At 46.4% G+C, this 20,441-nt stretch overlaps 1 protein-coding gene across 1 annotated transcript; it reads right to left on the minus strand.

The window, feature by feature from the left end:
* Positions 1 to 2,326: 2,326 nt before the first annotated feature.
* LOC106578832 (5-hydroxytryptamine receptor 7) lies at positions 2,327 to 11,717 on the minus strand. The gene has a single exon (XM_082965742.1). The coding sequence runs from the start codon at positions 11,687 to 11,689 to the stop codon at positions 10,916 to 10,918; it is 774 nt and encodes a 257-aa protein (XP_082821868.1). The 5' UTR covers positions 11,690 to 11,717; the 3' UTR covers positions 2,327 to 10,915.
* Between the last annotated feature and the right edge of the window lie 8,724 nt (positions 11,718 to 20,441).

Raw genomic sequence — 20,441 nt, forward strand, 5'->3', positions numbered from 1 at the left:
AGCTTCAGCCCTCCTCCTTCCCCTCGGATCATTTCAAGATTGCCTATCTCATCACGCTGATGTCTGGGAGGGCTCTCACCTGGGTTACTGCCAGGTGAGAGCAGCAGCCGGCCATATGCGTTAGTCTGGAGCAGTTCGTGGGAGAGGTGACAGTTTTTTACACCCTGTTCTCCGGGAGAGAAGCTGCCTGGAAGCTAATCCAGCTTCGGATACTAATCCAGCTTCCATACTTCATTCATTTTTTTATACCGGTTAACTTCAGACAAGTCCTTTGAATAGCAAAACAGAGAACACCATTGTGTTCGTGAGAGTCTCATCTTTCCATAGAGTCTCATCTTTCCGTGTGAGTTTGTAGGCCAAACAGACATTTTCATGAACAGAACGAGATTCGGGATGTCTCCTGGTCTGACAAACCTCTCTGTAGCTATGTCACTTTCCACCACAGATGAGGAAAGCCGCCATAGGACGATGTGGTGGATTGAGACGCCGCCCATACAAAGAAAAAAAAAGATATCGCTGGATTAAACAAATGGATTTTAATGGGGATTCTTTTATAATGTTAAATAGATTGACACAGGTGCGTCAGTCGACTTTTAAAGATTAATTAAGAAGGTTGTATTGATAGGCCATGACGCTTGCAAGGCTGTTTAGTCTCAGCAGCCTGTGATTGGGCATTTCCAGTCATCATCTCTCTGCTGCCATCCATAGCCCTACAACAGTCTGACATAGCTTTGCAACCTGGTCTCAGAGCATTTCACATTATTCTGTACGTAAATCCGAGACAATCCATTTAGTATGATATGGTGTGTTTGGTATGATTAAATAAGACAGATGGTTACTTAAGACAAAAATGAAAGGCGGATGGTTGGTCGGAGTGGGCATATAATGTCAATATCCTTGTTACCTATATACAAAGGTTGCCAGTTTCGAATCTCATCGGCAACTTTGGTATTTTAGCTAACTAGCAACTTTTCATCATCTTAATACTTTTTAGTTACTTTGCAGCAACTTAGCATGTTAGCTAAACCTTCCCTAACCCTAACCTTAACCTAACTCCTAAACTTAACCCCAACCTTAAGCCTAACCCCTAGCCTAGCTAACCTTAGCGGGCTGGCTAACGTTAGCCACCTGGCTAGAATTCATAACATTTCATATGTTTTGCTAATTTGTAATATTTTGTAAGTTTAACAAATTCTTGGGCCTCCTGAGTGGTGCAGAGCTCTAAGACACTGTGATGCAGTGCATCACTACAGCCTCGGGTTCATTCCCAGGCTGTGTGACAGCCGGCTGTGACAGGGAGACCAAGGAGGCAGCGCACAATTGGCCCAGCGTCGTCCGGATTAGGGGAGGGTTTGGCCAGATGGAATTTCCCTGTCTCATTGTGCTCTAGTGACTCCTTGTGACGGAATTGTAATTCGTAACATATAATAAGAAATGGGTGATGGACATCCACAGATGAATACATACCATACGAAAAGTAACATATCCTACTAAATAGAGTGTCTCGGATTTACGTACAGAATAATGCAAAAATGCTCTGAGACCAGGTTGAGCTGTTAGAGCGGATGCGTTATGAAATGACGTAACCCAGAGCCTTGTGGACCTCTGGTGCTAATAGCTCATTTAGATCTGTGTGGTTGATAATCCACCACTGGATTTGTCACATTCCGTCGCAGTAATTCATTTAAAAGACGTGTTTTACCGCTGGTCACGTGACCTGTCACGAAGACACTGGACATCTGGACACTCAACACAAGTGTGTGTGTGTGTGTGTGTGTGTGTGTGTGTGTGTGTGTGTGTGTGTTGGGAGCTGTGGGGACTGGTCAGGGAGGATGGAGATAGATAAGAAATGTATTTAATTCTGATAGAGAATTAAGGAACGCTACAAACAGGAGAGACCCTATTCATACAGTTCCAAAAAACGTTTGAGGACAGACCATTTGTTATGTCCGTTTTTATATATAGCTAACTAGGATAACTCGTTTTCCCATAATGTGTTCATTTCTATTATAACCAATAATCTATAGCCTATAGTGTTTCTTCTGTATTTTTTTTCTCCAACTTTGCTAAGTGAGTGACTGGCTAAATGTTGGATTTAGATCAGAAATAGAAAGTCAGCCTAATCCCTTTTCCTCCTTCAGCTGTCTTGGTTTTGACTCATAATCAGACATTAAGATGCCTTTGTGACGTATGATTCAGTGGTGTTAATAAGTGCGTATGACTGCGTATGACCTACACCCCTACGCTTTCCTGCACTTCTCTGGGAATTCATATAACATATGACTGAGAATACTGACGTTTTACTCAAGAAAATGTCAAACACAAATTATGACAACTGTAAATATTTAATAAATGATTATGTAAAAACCAGATTCATAATGCTATGTAAAAACCAGATTCATAATGCTATGTAAATTAAACAATGTTATCACCATTCTATAAGAAACTATTGATGGTTAACAGAATACCCTCGGATTATATTTACACTTTACATCTTTATACCATTACTATCAAAACCATGCAATTCTGTCTGTTTAATCCTTTAATCATTTCAAAACAAGTACATCATGATTTGTCAATCACATTTATATGCTGCCATTCAACAAACATACATTGAACATAAATTAACAGAGATTAAAACATTTCTTTATACACTTAAATGGGCATACATACTCCCAGTAAGTAACATATCAGATGTAGGTTGTTTTGTCCATTGGTTATGACCGATGTCCAATACGTCACAATGAATCATTTGCATTTAGAGTCTGCATTAACTGTAATTAAAAAGACGTCTGAAGGTCAAATGTATAAACATGGTAGAACATCAACACACCATAGTTGATTTTTCACCGAGCCACAAAATTGTTGCAGTGACATTCAGAAAATGTTCATTTCCAATTCTTGAGGGGGAAATTTGCAGTTTTAACATCAACAAAGCTCACCCTGCCACTTTTTAATAAACAGCTGAGGGATGGGTTTGGAGAAATGTAACCACTCTCAAATTTGTAGACAGAGCTATGGATGCAAGGACTGACCATCCATTATATCAACATTTGTTTTAACTATGTTTTGGGACTAAATAGGATTTGTTTACATTTACTTTGTTTACAAAAATTTGACAAAAAAAGGTTATATTTTGTCACAGGATCCAACGAAAGTGGCGCCCCTCCTCGGTCGGGCGGCACTCGGCGGTCGTCGTCGCCGGCCTATTAGCTGCCACCGATCGTTGTTTCTGTGTCTTTTAGTTTTGTCTGTCTGTTCCGCACCTGTTTTGTGTATGTCATTAGTGGGGGCTTATTTAATGTGTGTTTTCAGTTGGGATTTTGTGCGGGATTGTTTATTGTCCACGTTGTGTTACCGACAGTTTTGTCGAGGGATTTACCGGGCTGCGCTCCTTGCCTTTTTGTGCCTTGGAATTATATTTTGTGTTTTATGGGCGCAGTTAAAAATACGTGAACTTTGTATAGCGCCCTGTGCTTTTCGGCGTTTGTGTGTGTCAGGTTTATTAAAAGACACACCTCCAGCACCTCTGTCTCCTGCATTTGATTCCGCCTATCCGTCAGTCCAAATCAGACGTGACAGAATCCCGCACCAAAATTTATGGAGTCAGCAGGAGCAGAAGCGCCATCCATGGCTGAGCAGGTCTCCCAACATGCCGGCCTCCTCCACCGCCTAGGCTCGGCCATAGATCAGGTGTTGGCCCGGTTGGAGAGATGGGAGAGAGGTGCCTCCCCAGCCGGACCAGCTCCGGTCCCTCACCCTGTGCCCCTACCCACATCCACTGAAGCGGGTGCCAGCGGGATCCGGATTTCACCTCCCAGGGAGTTCAATGGGACGGCCGCTGGGTGCAAGGGGTTCCTCCTCCAACTGGAACTGTACCTGGCGACCGTCCGCCCCCCTCCCTCCGACGAAGAGAGGGTGAGTGTCCTCGTCTCGTGTCTCACAGGTCGAGCCCTGGAATGGGCCAATGCGGTCTGGGATGGTCCAGACTCGGCCCGGGGTGACTACCCTGAGTTCACCCGCCGCTTCCGGGCGGTTTTCGATCATCCCCCGGAGGGCAGGGCGGCGGGTGAGCTACTATTCCATTTGAGACAGGAGACGAGGACCGCTCAGGATTTCGCGTTGGAATTCCGGACTCTCGCCGCTGGATCGGGGTGGAACGAGCGGGCCCTGATAGACCACTATAGGTGCAGCCTTCGCGAGGACGTCCGCCGGGAGCTGGCATGTAGGGACAACACCTCAACTCTCGACCAACTGGTGGATTTGTCCATTAGATTGGACAACCTGCTGGCTGCCCGGGGACGTTCCAGTCGGGGCCTGTTCGTTCCACCTCCCAGTCCTCCCGCTCCACAGCCCATGGAGATAGGGGGGGCTGCATCGAGGAGGACCGGAGGGGGGGGTCTCTCCTGCACCCGATGTGGACTCAGAGGACACACTGTGGACCGGTGCTGGAGAGGTCCCTCCGGGAGTTCGGAGGGCAGGCAGAGCACTGCTTCGACCCCCCAGGTGAGTCCGCACCAGCCACACCCAGAGCCCCCTGTCGACCACTTGTACACCTCCGTTTGTTTTCCTAATTTTTCCCCTCACTTCCAGTATAAGGCGCTAGTCGATTCAGGTGCAGCTGGGAGTTTTATGGACCATGGGTTAGCTAAGAGGTTAGGGATTCCCCGGGTTCAGCTGGACCACCCCTTCCCCGTGCACGCCCTAGATAGTCGACCGCTAGGGTCAGGCCAAGTAGGGGAGGTCACCATGCCACTGGTTATGCAGACGTGGGGGGGTCATGTGGAGCGTATCAGCCTGTTCATCATTGACTCCCCAGCGTTTCCAGTGGTACTGGGAATCCCCTGGCTAGCCACACACAACCCCCAGATTTCGTGGGGGCAGAGGGCTCTAACGGGGTGGTCGAGGGAGTGCTCAGGTAGGTGCATAGGAGTTTTCATCGGTGCGACTACGGTGGAGAGTCCAGACCAAGTCTCCACCGTGCACATTCCCTCAGAGTATGCCGATTTGGCTATCGCTTTCAGTAAGACGAAGGCGTCTCTATTACCACCCCATCGACGAGGGGATTGTGCGATAAACCTCCAGGCTGATGCGGTTCTTCCTAGGAGTCACGTGTATCCTCTGTCTCAGGAGGAGACAGTGGCTATGGATACATACGTCGCTGAGTCCTTGAGACAGGGATACATTCGGCCCTCTAAATCCCCCGTCTCCTCGAGCTTCTTTTTCGTGAAGAAGGAGGGAGGTCTGCGCCCGTGCATTGACTATAGAGGTCTAAATGCTATCACAGTGGGTTTCAGTTACCCGCTACCTCTCATTGCTACGGCAGTGGAGTCATTTCACGGGGCGCGCTTCTTCACGAAATTGGGTCTCAGGAGTGCGTATAACTTGGTGCGTATCCGAGATGGAGACGAGTGGAAAACCGCATTTAGTACCACATCGGGCCATTATGAGTACCTCGTCATGCCGTATGGGTTAAAGAATGCTCCCGCTGTCTTCCAATCCTTTGTGGACGAGGTCCTTAGGGACATGCTCGGGCAGGGTGTGGTGGTGTACATCGATGACATCCTGATCTGCTCCGCCACACGCGCCGAGCATGTGTCCCTGGTGCGTAAAGTGCTTGGGCGGCTGCTGGAGCATAACCTATACGTCAAGGCTGAGAAATGTGAGTTCTTCAAAAGAGCCGTCTCATTTCTAGGATATCGCATTTCCACCTCGGGGGTGGAGGTGGAGTGTGACCGCGTGACGGCTGTGCGTAATTGGCCAACCCCAGCCACTGTGAAGGAGGTGCAGCGGTTCTTGGGGTTCGCTAATTATTATCGGGTTTTGGCCAGGTAGCAGCTCCCATTACCTCACTGATGAAGGGGGGGCCGGTGCGGCTACGATAGTCAGCAGAGGCGGACAGAGCCTTCCATCGTCTGAAGGTTCTGTTTACCAATGCACCTGTCCTGGCGCATCCGGACCCCTCTTTGCCATTCATAGTGGAGGTGGACGCGTCCGAGGCTGGGGTAGGAGCTGTGCTATCGCAGCGCTCGGGCGTTCCTCCGAAGCTCCGCCCATGCGCGTTCTTTTCTAAGAAGCTGAGCCCGGCGGAGCGCAACTATGATGTGGGGGACCGGGAGCTGTTAGCCGTGGTCAGGGCTTTGACGGTGTGGAGACATTGGCTTGAGGGGGCACGTCACCCTTTTCTCATCTGGACCGACCACCGTAACCTGGAGTATATTCGGGCAGCGAGGAGGCTTAATCCCCGTCAGGCAAGGTGGGCCATGTTTTTTACGAGGTTTAACTTCACTCTCTCGTACATTCCAGGTTCCCGGAACCGGAAGGCTGACGCACTGTCGCGTCTCTACGACACCGAGGAGCGGACCATCGATCCTACTCCCATACTTCCCGCCTCCTGTCTGGTGGCACCGGTGGTATGGGAGGAGGATGCGGACATCGAGCGGGCGGGTCGGTCAGAACCCACTCCACCGCAGTGTCCCGTGGGCCTGAAATACGTTCCGCTTGGTGTTCGCGATCGCCTGATCCGATGGTCCCATACTCTACCCTCCTCGGGTCATCCTGGGGTGGAACGGACAGTGCGGGGCCTGAAGGGAAGGTACTGGTGGCCCACCTTGGCTGAGGATGTCCGGCGTTGTGTCTCTTCCTGTTCAGTATGCGCTCAGTGTAAGGCTCCTAGGCACCTACCTCGAGGGAAATTACAGCCCCTCCCTGTTCCACAGCGGCCCTGGACTCACCTCTCAGTGGATTTCCTTACGGATCTCCCGCCGTCTCAGGGGAACACGGCGATCCTGGTCGTTGTGGACAGGTTCTCTAAGTCCTGCCGTCTGCTCCCTTTGCCCGGTCTTCCTACAGCCCTGCAGACCGCGGAGGCCCTGTTCACCCACGTCTTCCGGCACTATGGGGTGCCCGAGGACATCGTATCTGATCGGGGTCCCCAGTTTACGTCCAGGGTATGGAAATCGTTTATGGAGAGGCTGGGGGTCTCGGTCAGCCTGACCTCGGGGTTCCACCCCGAGAGTAATGGGCAGGTAGAGCGCATTAACCAGGATGTGGGCAGGTTCCTGCGGTCGTATTGCCAGGACCGGCCAGGGGAGTGGGCGCAGTTCGTGCCATGGGCCGAGATGGCCCAGAACTCTCAGCGCCACTCCTCCACTAACCTGTCACCCTTCCAGGTGGTGCTGGGGTATCAGCCGGTCCTGGTGCCATGGCAACAGAGCCAGACAGAGGCTCCTGCGGTGGAGGCATGGGTCAAGCGCTCTCAGGAGACCTGGAACGCGGTCCAGGAATGTTTAAGGAGGGCGAGCAAACGACACAAGGAGAGCGCTGACCGCCACCGCAGTGACGCCCCCGTGTTTAACCCGGGGGATAGAGTCTGGATCTCGACCCGGAACCTGCCTCTCCGCCTGCCCTGCCGGAAGCTGGGTCCGCGGTTTGTGGGGCCGTTTAAAGTCCTGAGGAGGATAAACGAGGTGTGTTACAGGTTACAACTTCCTTCGTATTACCGCATTAACCCCTCGTTTCATGTGTCTCTCCTCAGGCCGGTGGTAGCTGGTCCGCTGCAGGACAGTGAGGTGCTGGAGGCCCCTCCTGGACATCGGGGGGAGCTCGGCGTACACAGTCCGAGCCATCCTGGACTCCCGACGTCGGGTAGGGGGCCTGCAGTACCTCGTGGACTGGGAGGGGTACGGTCCGGAGGAGAGGTGCTGGGTTCCAGCGGCGGACGTTCTGGACCCCTCTATGCTGCTGGACTTCCACCGTCGCCGACCGGATCGGCCGGCGCCTCGCCCTCCGGGCCGTCCCCGAGGCCGGCATCGGCGCGCAAAGTGGCGCCCCTCCTCGGTCGGGCGGCGCTCGGCGGTCGTCGTCGCCGGCCTATTAGCTGCCACCGATCGTTGTTTCTGTCTTTTAGTTTTGTCTGTCTGTTCCGCACCTGTTTTGTGTATGTCATTAGTGGGGGCTTATTTAATGTGTGTTTTCAGTTGGGATTTTGTGCGGGATTGTTTATTGTCCACGTTGTGTTACCGAAAGTTTTGTCGAGGGATTTACGGGGCTGCGCTCCTTGCCTTTTTGTGCCTTGGAATTATATTTTGTGTTTTATGGGCACAGTTAAAAATACGTGAACTTTGTATAGCGCCCTGTGCTTTTCGGCGTTTGTGTGTGTCAGGTTTATTAAAAGACACTCACCTCCAGCACCTCTGTCTCCTGCATTTGATTCCGCCTATCCGCCAGTCCAAATCAGACGTGACATATTTTGGGTTCTCATGGAGTGTGACAGTTGAACTAAGCTCATGATGGATTTCTAAGTTATACTCTTCAAGAATCAATGGGTATATCTTTAATTTAAGTACAAAAATGGATGTAGCAACTGCTGATTGCCCCTTTAAGCAACACCTAACTATCATTCATTGTTCTGAGGGGTCATGTTTGGGCAACCATAGCACAACTAGCACAACCATAGAACTAACCATAGAACCATAGAACTAACCTTCAGACGAGCTTCAATGCCATACAACTCTCCTTCCGTTACTTCCAACTGCTCTTAAATGCAAGTAAAACTAAATGCATGCTCTTCAACCGATCACTGCCCGCACCTGCCCGCCCGTCCAGCATCACTACTCTGGACGGTTCTGACTTAGAATATGTGGACAACTACAAATACCTAGGTGTCTGGTTAGACTGTAAACTCTCCTTCCAGACTCACATCAAACATCTCCAATCCAAAATTAAATCTAGAATCGGCTTCCTATTTCGCAACAAAGCATCCTTCACTCATGCTGCCAAACATACCCTCGTAAAACTGACCATCCTACCGATCCTCGACTTCGGCAACGTCATTTACAAAATAGCCTCCAACACTCTACTCAGCAAATTGGATGCAGTCTATCACAGTGCCATCCGTTTTGTTACCAAAGCCCCATATACTACCCACCACTGCGACCTGTATGCTCTCCTTGGCTGTCCCTCGCTTCATATTCAAACCCACTGGCTCCAGGTCATCTATAAGTCTTTGCTAGGTAAAGCACTGCCTTTTCTCAGCTCTCTGGTCACCATAGCAGCACCCACCCGTAGCACGCGCTACAGCAGATGTATTTTGCTGGTCACCCCCAAAGCCAATTCCTCCTTTGGCCGTCTCTCCTTCCAGTTCTCTGCTGCCAATGACTGGAACGAACTGCAAAAATCACTGAAGCTGGAGACTCAGATCTCCCTCACTAACTTTAAGCACCAGCTGTCAGAGCAGCTCACAGATCACTGTAAATATCTGTAAATAGCCCATCCAACTACCTCATCCACATACTGTTATTTATTTTATTTATTTTGCTCCTTTGCACCCCAGTATCTCTACTTGCACATTCATCTTCTGCACATCTATCACTCTAGTGTTTAATTGCTATATTGTAATTATTTCACCACTATGGCCTATTTATTGCCTTACCTCCCTTATCCTACCTCATTTGCACATGCTGTATATAGACTTTTTCTATTGTATTATTGACTGTATGTTTGTTTATTCCATGTGTAACTCTGTGTTGTTGTTTGTGACAAACTGCTTTGCTTTATCTTGGCCAGGTCGCAGTTGTAAATGAGAACTTGTTCTCAACTAGCCTACCTGGTTAAATAAAGGTGAAATAAAAATTAAAAAATATATATTAAAAAATTACAACTGGAAAATGCATCACCCATAGTTGATTTTTGACAGAGCCACACCATTGTTGCAGTGACATTCTGTACAGAAAATGTTTTGTTCCATGCAACAGCTAACCATCATTGATTGCTGTGAGACATCATCACAAATAGCACAACTTGGAAAAGCCCAGGGGAAGAACCATAAGGTCACGGACTCAAAGCCAGTGACCATGGACTCACATTCAGATGGAAAGATTGCTTCATATTTGTTTCATAATCAGACCTCTCCAATACCATACCAGGGCTCTCCAACACAGATCCTGGAGAGCTGTTGGTTTTCCCTCCAACCCCAGCTGTAACTAAGCTGATTCGGCTTTTCAACCAGCTAATTATTACAATCAGGTGGCTAGATTAGGGTTGGACCGAAAACCTACAGGAGGGTTACCCTCCAGGAACAGGGTTAGAGTTCAAACCTACAGGAGGGTATCTCTCCAGGAATAGGGTTGGAGTTCAAACCTACAGGAGGGTATCTCTCCAGGAACAGGGTTAGAGTTCAAACCTACAGGAGGGTATCTCTCCAGGAATAGGGTTGGAGTTCAAACCTACAGGAGGGTATCTCTCCAGGAACAGGGTTAGAGTTCAAACCTACAGGAGGGTCTCTCTCCAGGAACAGGGTTGGAGTTCAAACCTACAGGAGGATGACTCTCCAGGAACATGTTTGGAGAGCCCTGTTTTAGACTGTCTGGACATGCAAGATCTTGAGTAGAGGACCAGGCAAGCAGATACCATTGACCTAAGACTTTCTCAGTGTGGCAACTCCCACAATAACACCATTTAGATGGCAACTCCCACAATACCACAACAATAAAACCCTTTAGATGGCAGCTGCCACAATACCACAACAATAACACCATTTAGATGGCAACTCCCACAATACCACAACAATAACACCATTTAGATGGCAGCTGCCACAATACCACAACAATAACACCATTTAGATGGCAGCTGCCACAATACCACAACAATAACACCATTTAGATGGCAGCTGCCACAATACCACAACAATAACACCATTTAGATGGCAGCTGCCACAATACCACAACAATAACACCATTTAGATGGCAGCTGCCACAATACCACAACAATAACACCATTTAGATGGCAGCTGCCACAATACCACAACAATAACACCATTTAGATGGCAGCTGCCACAATACCACAACAATAACACCATTTAGATGGCAACTCCCACAATACCACAACAATAACACCAATAACACCATTGTCAAATTTAGATAACAGAGTGAGTCTTTTCAACCAGTTTGAGGGCCTGGTGCATGCCGTCGGCGGACAGCTTGCGGTTGATGTTGCGGTAACGGCAGCGCAGCAGGTTGCTGTAGGTGGTCCTCAGATCCCTGTTGAAGAAGGCGTAGATAAAAGGGTTGAGGAGGGAGTTGGCATAGCCCAGCCACAGCAGGGTCCTCTCCACCCACAAGGGCACACAGCTAGGGCAGTCCGCTCTGCAGATGAAGGGTCTGGCCGTGGACAGTAAGAAGAAAGGCATCCAGCAGACACTGAAGGCCCCTACCACGATCCCCAGGGTGGCTGCTGCCTTCTGCTCCCGCTTGAAGATGGACATGTTCCTCCGGTTGCTCCTCATGAGGCGCGAGAATCGCGTGCACTCCTCCACCTCCCTGTGGAGCCTCAGGGCGGCCGACACACAGTCCACGCTCTCCTCTTCCTCCTCCTGTTCCTCCATGGCTTCCTCCTCTTCCCCCCGCGCCTCCTCCTCCCCGACCCGCGGGAAGCCCGTGATGGTGTGCTTGGCAGCGCTGAGCTTGGCGGCGCGGTAGATGCGGTAGTACATAATGAGCATGACGGATACGGGGATGTAGAACGCCACTGAGGTGGAGTAGATGGTGTAACCAAAGTCCTGGCTGATCAGACACACCTTGTTGTCGTTTACATTCTGGGCCCAGCCGAAGAGGGGGGGCAGGGTGATGGAGGCAGAGAGGAGCCATACGGACAGCACCATCTTGGCCATGCAACAGCCATTCTGCCTCATAGGGTAGGTCAGAGGCTTGGTTATGCCCAGGTACCTCAGAACAAACAATAAAAAAACATATAATTAATTAGCTGCTAAACATAAACTGTTTATACATACAGAACATACTACTGTAAAATACATTAAATGAACAGAAAACAACTTCCAACAGAAAACAAACACTGGGGAGTTATTCACCCCAAATGAACTATAGCAATTATAATAAGATACTGTATAACAATCTTATTATAATGTAGCCTACTACTACAGCTAGGCTATACTTTTGAGAATGGAATTCTGAACTACTTACGCGTTTGTATTAATATTATTACAACAGGAAAGGAGCAGAAGCAGGGAGACAGAGTAGAGGGAGCAGCAGAGACAGGATAGGAGCAGAAGCAGGGAGACAGAGTAGAGGGAGCAGCAGAGACAGGATAAGAGCAGAAGCAGGGAGTCAGAGTAGAGGGAGCAGCAGAGACAGGATAGGAGCAGAAGCAGGGAGACAGAGTAGAGGGAGCAGCAGAGACAGGATAAGAGCAGAAGCAGGGAGTCAGAGTAGAGGGAGCAGCAGAGACAGGATAGGAGCAGAAGCAGGGAGACAGAGTAGAGGGAGCAGCAGAGACAGGATAGGAGCAGAAGCAGGGAGACAGAGTAGAGGGAGCAGCAGAGACAAGGTAGGAGCAGAAGCAGGGAGACAGAGTAGAGGGAGCAGCAGAGACAGGATAGGAGCAAAAGCAGGGAGACAGAGTAGAGGGAGCAGCAGAGACAGGATAGGAGCAGAAGCAGGGAGACAGAGTAGAGGGAGCAGCAGAGACAGGATAGGAGCAGAAGCAGGGAGACAGAGTAGAGGGAGCAGCAGAGACAGGATAGGAGCAGAAGCAGGGAGACAGAGTAGAGGGAGCAGCAGAGACAGGATAGGAGCAGAAGCAGGGAGACAGAGTAGAGGGAGCAGCAGAGACAGGATAGGAGCAGAAGCAGGGAGACAGAGTAGAGGGAGCAGCAGAGACAGGATAAGAGCAGAAGCAGGGAGTCAGAGTAGAGGGAGCAGCAGAGACAGGATAAGAGCAGAAGCAGGGAGACAGAGTAGAGGGAGCAGCAGAGACAGGGTAGGAGTAGAAGCAGGGAGTCAGAGTAGAGGGAGCAGCAGAGACAGGATAGGAGCAGAAGCAGGGAGACAGAGTAGAGGGAGCAGCAGAGACAGGATAGGAGCAGAAGCAGGGAGACAGAGTAGAGGGAGAAGCAGAGACAGGATAAGAGCAGAAGCAGAGAGACAGAGTAGAGGGAGCAGCAGAGACAGGATAGGAGCAGAAGCAGGGAGTCAGAGTAGAGGGAGCAGCAGAGACAGGATAGGAGCAGAAGCAGGGAGTCAGAGTAGAGGGAGCAGCAGAGACAGGATAGGAGCAGAAGCAGGGAGACAGAGTAGAGGGAGCAGCAGAGACAGGGTAGGAGTAGAAGCGGGGAGACAGAGTAGAGGGAGCAGCAGAGACATAAAGGGCTCAATCCCTCTGCAGGGGGAAAATATGGTTCTGGAGGCGAAAGTGTTACCCACTCAATTTACTATGTAAATATGTATGATAGATTTTTAAAAAAATACTTTTTAATTTAGTACACGAATTGGTGCACAACCCGTATGGGAATATTAACACAAGTAGCCTATGTGTGCACAAAACACAAACCACAATTTTTATTTAACAAATGAAATGCAATTAACAATTAAATGCATAATTAACAATCGTAACCAAACGGATTTAACCTTGTCACATAACACAAGCAATACACTTGTCCTTCTATGTAGGTAACAGCAGTGCTTCAGCAGAGCTGGAGCTGAGTTCCTGCACTTCGAATGTTCTACTGCTTGAGCTCCTGACCCTCTTATAGAATATTAGCTCTAAAGTATTGTGGAGCTCCTGTACCTAAATATAAACAGTACCGTCACCCACAATGAGTACCGGTGTTGTGCCAGTATTAAAATATCTTCGTGTTCTTCATTGCTGTGACTTGCTTGCTAGTTGAGATTTCTGCTCTTCACTCCGTTGTCAGTTTAGCCTACATTTCACTGATCTTAGTAGCAGAAAGCATTTTTTCTCTGCAGTTTTCGGTTTGTCTATTTGTTTCAATATGGCGCCCTGGGTGAACCCCCCTTCAGCGCCCGCCCGCACCCGGGGCGCCCTGTGCCATAGTTGTTCTGAAATGTTTATTGCTTGCCTAGATTTTACTCCCTCCTCTATGTTTAATATAACACACATACATTAATTCTTAATTTCGGTTGCCTATCCTGACGTGAAGTTTGTTCTATAGAAAGTATTTAACTCTGATGTGTGCCATAGAAAGTATTTGACTCAAGCCACAAAATGAAGGAAATTAGAACACCCGCACCCATTTCAGTCCGCCAATCAAATCATATCAAATCAAATGTTATTGGTCACATACACACGGTTAGCAGATGTGAGTGTAGTGAAATGCTTGTGCTTCTAGTTCCGACCATGCAGTAATATTTAACAAGTAATCTAACAATTTCACAACAACTACCTTGTACACACAAGTGTAAAGGAATGAATAAGAATATGTACATAAAAATATATGGATGGGCGATGGCCGAATGGCATAGGCAAGATGCAGTAGATGGTATAGAGTACAGTATATACATATGAGATGAGTAATGTAGGGTACGTAAACATTATATAAAGTGGCATTGTTTAAAGTGGCTAGTGATACATTTATTCACTGGGCAATAGGAGTTGGAACGGCACTTACCTGTCTATACTAATTACGCACAGCGTCATTATAGATGCAGTGCAACACATCACGTCCATGGCAATAAAAACATTGCAGAAGACTTGGCCAAAAACCCATTGCCCCCCAATAAGGTCCGTTATACTGACAAATGGCATAACTGCCAGCGCGATTGAAAGGTCGGCGACCGCCAGAGACACGATCAGATAGTTGGACGGCTGCCGCAACTTTTTCACGAAGCACACCGAAATCACCACCAGCAAGTTCCCGCAGATAGTAAACAGCGTGAGCGTGGTGAGGATCGCTCCAATAAATACTTTCTCCACCTTGTCGTAGTTCCGAATTTGTTCCCCGCACCTGGTGCCATTCTCCATCAGCAGAGTTGAAGACTGCGAAGTGGCGGACACTGCCTCTGCCGCCTCTTGCACAATCTTCAGCAAGTGTGGAACGAGCGCCTCCGAAATCATGTTAGTTGCGCCAGGCTCTTCCGCTCTCTCTATCGCGTAAGATCTCGTGTTGCTGTGGTTGAAAGTTCCATTTGCATCCACGACCATGCTGGTTGGTCTTTATCCATGAACATGCAACCCCCGTAAAATGCCTACCCACAGACGTGCATGTGTGATTGTAAATGACTAATCTGCATCGTCCGCCCAGAGCGCACATTCATAGTAACCAAGTCAGAAACACGCAAATTGCTCTATTTTATGGACATTACTCAAAACGCACGGCGGAAAAATGTATACAAAATGTTTCTGAGGACATCTCGCACCTCTGGACGCCATCTATAAATAAAAGCTCCTGGGGGCATGTCAGCGCAATTATAGCTGAGTAACAAATGACATCCGAAACACCCTGAATATTGGAGTACTAGCAAATATATTTAAAACAATTTCAAATGTATCAATGATTTATTCAAGACATTAAATAAATATGTCATTGTCTGAATAGTCAACCAATCCAATGCGGCCACGGACAATTACGCATGGAGACAAGGGGAACTGTATCCAAACACCTACTTTTATTGGCTGTAATAGAGTTACAACGTAGGCCTAATAAATGTGTAGGCTGCAATATGGCCAAAAGAAATGTATATATAGCCTACTGTAGTAACGTATTGGAGCTGTTGTGGTTAGCAGGTCTAGGGGCTGGGAGACCCTGGATCGAGACCCCCGGCATTACACTGTCGCTGTTCGCATATAATCGCGACGTTGGTGTCAGAAGTAGGATGGAGCCCGTGAGGCCATGGTATGTACACGTCCATTTGAATTCAATCACTTTTTTTTGACAGCACCCCTTTTCATTTGAATTAAACCTTCCATACACATTTGCCCATTGTAGAAGTGGTGACTTTTTGGAACTGTATGGCAAAACATTCAACAGATAAAGGTGTTCAAAGTTGACTTATTTTGAAAACCCCACCTTTAAACAAATATATAAATTGACCTATTTTATTATTTTTACCTTAAAACGTCGATTTGGCCTATCTAAAAACGCGAAAACTCAGTTATTCTTTCATATTCGCAGATGTTGTAGCTTAGACCCTATGTTACACCATCTGAGGTTTTTCTGTCGTGCCCGCCATCGGTTGAGACACAACATGCTCTTGAATACAGGGTGGGTGTCTTATTCCAACTGATAACTGTAGTATAATGGGAATCAATTTGAAATGTGGCCTTTCAAATGGTACCACAAAGATGGTTGGAGGTTCACACATCAGAGAATTTTGACATGAATGGGAAAATATGTTGTTTTAAATCATACTGTCAATCCCCTGTTCCCATCCTGTGAGGTTGGGTACTGGAACAGCAAAATAAATAAAGTTCGTGTAAATGTGCAACTATAGTACTATAATCTGATCGACACCTGGTCACAGCCAAGTATGTCATGGGGTTATCATGTACTGAAGTGTGTTTATCTGACCTGTCCTGTATTATTCATAAGACTGAAGTCAAATCGGCCGATGTCTTACAATACCCAAGATTATACGTAGAGGCTTTTTGGAGTCACTTTTCAATTATCCTCTCCACCTTGAGAAGTGCAAAACTATACATTTAGGCCAGGTATTCCCAAACAGGGATACGCGCAATGCCGTCGGGGGTAAGCCAAATAAAAATGTGATTCAATTTTTTTTAAATCATAATAATACATTTAAAAAATTGTAATTGTTTTCTTCTTCGCATTTTCAAACATTCCATTTATATTTACCAACGGGGCTGTACATTTGGGTGAGTTTTTTCTCTCGCCTGAGTAGCCTCATTTCACTGCCAAAAATACAATGAAACCATCTAGTGTTCAGCGAAATAAAGACACAATGTCAAATGCAGGTAACCTAGTCAAATAATTAACATCCAATCACATCAACCGTTACTCTCTCACGGGAATTCCACTAACTGTCCGTATTGACAGGGAGACATACCGGAGTGGTAACGCACGTGCAAGCAGTTGCTCCCGACGCCACTTGGGTACACTGCAGCATCCACCGAGAGGCTCTTGCTGCCAAGGGAATGCCTGACAGCTTGAAAAACGTTTTGAACACTGCAGTGAAAATGGTTAACTTTGTTAAAGCAAGGCCCCTGAACTCTCTTGTATTTTGTAACACTTTTACAACATACAGAAGTCCGCTGGTTATCAAGGGGCAAAGTATTGACACATTTTTTTGAATTGAGAGACAAGCTTAAAGTTTTCTTTACTGACCATAATTTTCATTTGTCTGACCACTTGCATGATGATGAGTTTCTCACACAACTGGCCTATCTGGGTGATGTTTTTTCTCGTCTGAATGACTTGAATCTAGGATTACAGGGACTCTCCACAACTATATTATATGTGTGGGACAAAATTGAGGCTATGATTAAGAAGTTGGAGCTCTTCTCTGTCTGCATTAACAAGGACAACACACAGGCCTTTCCATCATTGTATGATTTTTGTGTGCAAATGAACTCAAGCTTACGGACAATGTCAAAAGCGAAGCACCTGAGTGAGTTGGGTGCTCAATTATGCAGGTACTTTCCCCAAAACGGATGACACAAACAACTGGATTTGTTATCCCTTTCATGCCCTGCCTCCAGTCCACTTACCGATATCTGAACAAGAGAGCCTCATCGAAATTGCAACAAGCGGTTCTGTGAAAATGTAATTTAATCAGAAGCCACTGCCAGATTTCTGGATTGGGCTGCGCTCAGAGAATCCTGCCTTGGCAAATGGCGCTGTTAAGACACTGATGCCCTTTTTTTTGCAACCTATGTGAGAGTGGATTCTCAGCCCTCACTAGCATGAAAACTAAATACAGGCACAGACTGTGTGTGGGAAATGATACAAGACTGAGAATCTCTCCAATAGAACCCAACATTACAGAGTTATGAGCATCCTTTCAAGCACACCCTTCTCATTAACCTGTGGTGAGTTATTCACCATTTTCGATGAACAAATAAGGTGTTATATGTAAGATGGTTAAATAAAGAGCAAAATTATTGATTATTATTATATTATTATTTGTGCCCTGATCCTATAAGAGCTCTTTGTTACTTCCCACGAGCTGGGTTGAGACAAAAACTCACACTCATTCTTGTGTTTAATACATGCATTGTATAGTGTGTGTGTGTGTGTGTGTGTGTGTGTGTGTGTGTGTGTGTGTGTGTGTGTGTGTGTGTGTGTGTGTGTGTGTGTGTGTGGCAGGCTTACAATGATGGCAAAAAACAACATTTGAGAGTGTGCTGACCCTGGTGCCAGAGGGGGTACGGCAGCTGGAGGTTGAATGTTTGAAGGGGTACGGCACTATAACAAGTTTGGGAACCACTGATTTAGGAGATTATCACCAGATATAGGCAGTGACTGTGGACCATTCAGCAGAATAGTTTTTGTTGAGGACAGTATATTACATAGTGTGTCTTATTGGGTATCAGTATTTGTCCTCGTGGCAAAGCTGTGATGAACTCTAAAAGTCTTTAGCTTGAGGTTATTTTGAAGACACTAATGACTACTCAAACCAACCACCATCTTCAATTTTAATACACTATTATCACTCCTGTGTTGGCTGGGGCTGCAGAGAAGCGCATCTTCCCAATAAGATGCCAAGTGATGCTATATGAATTGTAACATTGTTACACAGTGTTACATAGGACCTTGCTATGGTATCAGGTTTCACCAGTTTGAACAGTAGGGCTACACAAAAAAGCTGTTGACACAGAAGTTTTAAATGGAAGAAAATCCCCACACAATAATAGGATATACATTTAAAATTATTTTATACTACCGTAATTTCCAGACTATTGAGCGCACCTGAATATAAGCCGCACCCACTGAATAAAAAAAAAGAAAAGATTTTGAACATAAATAAGCCGCACATGTCTATAAGCCGCAGGTGCCTACCGGTACATTGAAACAAATTAACTTTACACAGGCTTTAACGAAACACGGCTTGTAATAAAAATAAATAGGCTTTAACGAAACACGGCTTGTAACAAAAAATAAAAAATGAGCAGTATGCTTTAGTTGTCTTTTTGCACTGAGTCAATTCCTCATGCTGCTGTTTCCAACGTCTTATCATCGACTCATTAAGACCAAGCTCCCGTGCAGCAGCTCTATTTCCTTTTCCAACAGCCAGATCAATCGCCTTCAACTTGAAAGCTGCATCATATGCATTTTGTCCGTGTCTTTGCCATGATGAGGGTGACAAAATGACTACCGTAATCAGAATGATGGGAAGTTTGAGAGTGCTCGATTTAATCTAAACAGTAAACAAAAAAGTTGTTTGACCTTAACCCGTTCGGCAATTTCATTGGTCTAATGAAAGCTTCATGCCGCCAAAAAACTGAGCACGTCACAGAATGTGTTTTTTTGGAAAAAGAAATTTGAAAGCGGGAAAAATCCATATATAAGCCGCGTCATTGTTTAAGCCGCAAGGTTCAAAGCGTGGGAAAAAAGTTGCGGCTTATAGTCCGGAAATTACGGTATACTATAAAACATTATAACGTGTTTTACATTTTAAAAAGTATAATTTGCTTTTAATTAGGCTAAAGAACCGTTGGTTAAAGGAAAGATTCACTCAATTTGAATATTATATTGTTTTTTGTGCATCTCTGAGTGATGTTCTATCGATTCCCTGGGTCATTTCATATTTTCATGTGTATCTGAGTTATTGGCGTTCAAGCAGGCAGAGATCCGTCCGGTATGACGTCGCACTGTGATAAAGTAGATCTCACTACACTGGAAGTTAATTGGATTATGACTTTTAGATCGTTAAAGCATCTATCATACATGTCAGATTTTAATACTGGCAGATGTCATAACGAGGGAGAATGTCTTCTCTCGAATGAGCCATTGATCATATTTTTGGCGATATTCCTACCTCGAGAAATTTGTAATTTAACGGAGGGTCTAGCACATTTTCCAGTACAGAATACACGCACAGATGCTCGCTACTCTTGGCAGCATTAAGAAAGCCATCGCCAACGGCATTCATCATAATCTAGATTAACGTTTTTATTACTTCTAAACAAAATTACTTTTTTGGGGTTTTCAGACACTTACAATGATATTTTGATTCTTGCTTGAACAGTCACTAAGATTATACAGTACAGTACCAGTCAAAAGTTTGGACACAGCTACTCATTCAATGGATTTTCTTTTTTTGACCAAGAAGGAGAGTTAATGCCAAGAGTGTGCAAAGCTGTCATCAAGGCAAAGGGTGGCTACTTTGAAGAATCTCAAAAATAAAATACATTTTGATTTGTTTAACACTTGTTTGGTTACTACATGATTCCATATGTGTTATTTCATTGTTTTGATGTCTTCACTATTATTCTACAATGTAGAAAATAATAAATAAAAAAATTACCTGGAATGAGTAGGTGTGTCCAAATTTTTGACTGGTACTGTATGTGGCAGGGTCTACAGACAATCTCAGATTACAAAGGGAAACACCTTCTTTGCCCGCTTTAAGGACAACACAGTATCATTGACGTGGCCCACTCCCTGGGACTGTGGGCTCTCGTTTTCCATGGCCAACGTAAGACATTTAAGCGTGTTAACCCTCACAAGG

This window comes from Salmo salar, chromosome 19 (genome assembly GCF_965601325.2).
Source record: "Salmo salar chromosome 19, fSalSal1, whole genome shotgun sequence".
Taxonomy (NCBI): domain Eukaryota; kingdom Metazoa; phylum Chordata; class Actinopteri; order Salmoniformes; family Salmonidae; genus Salmo; species Salmo salar.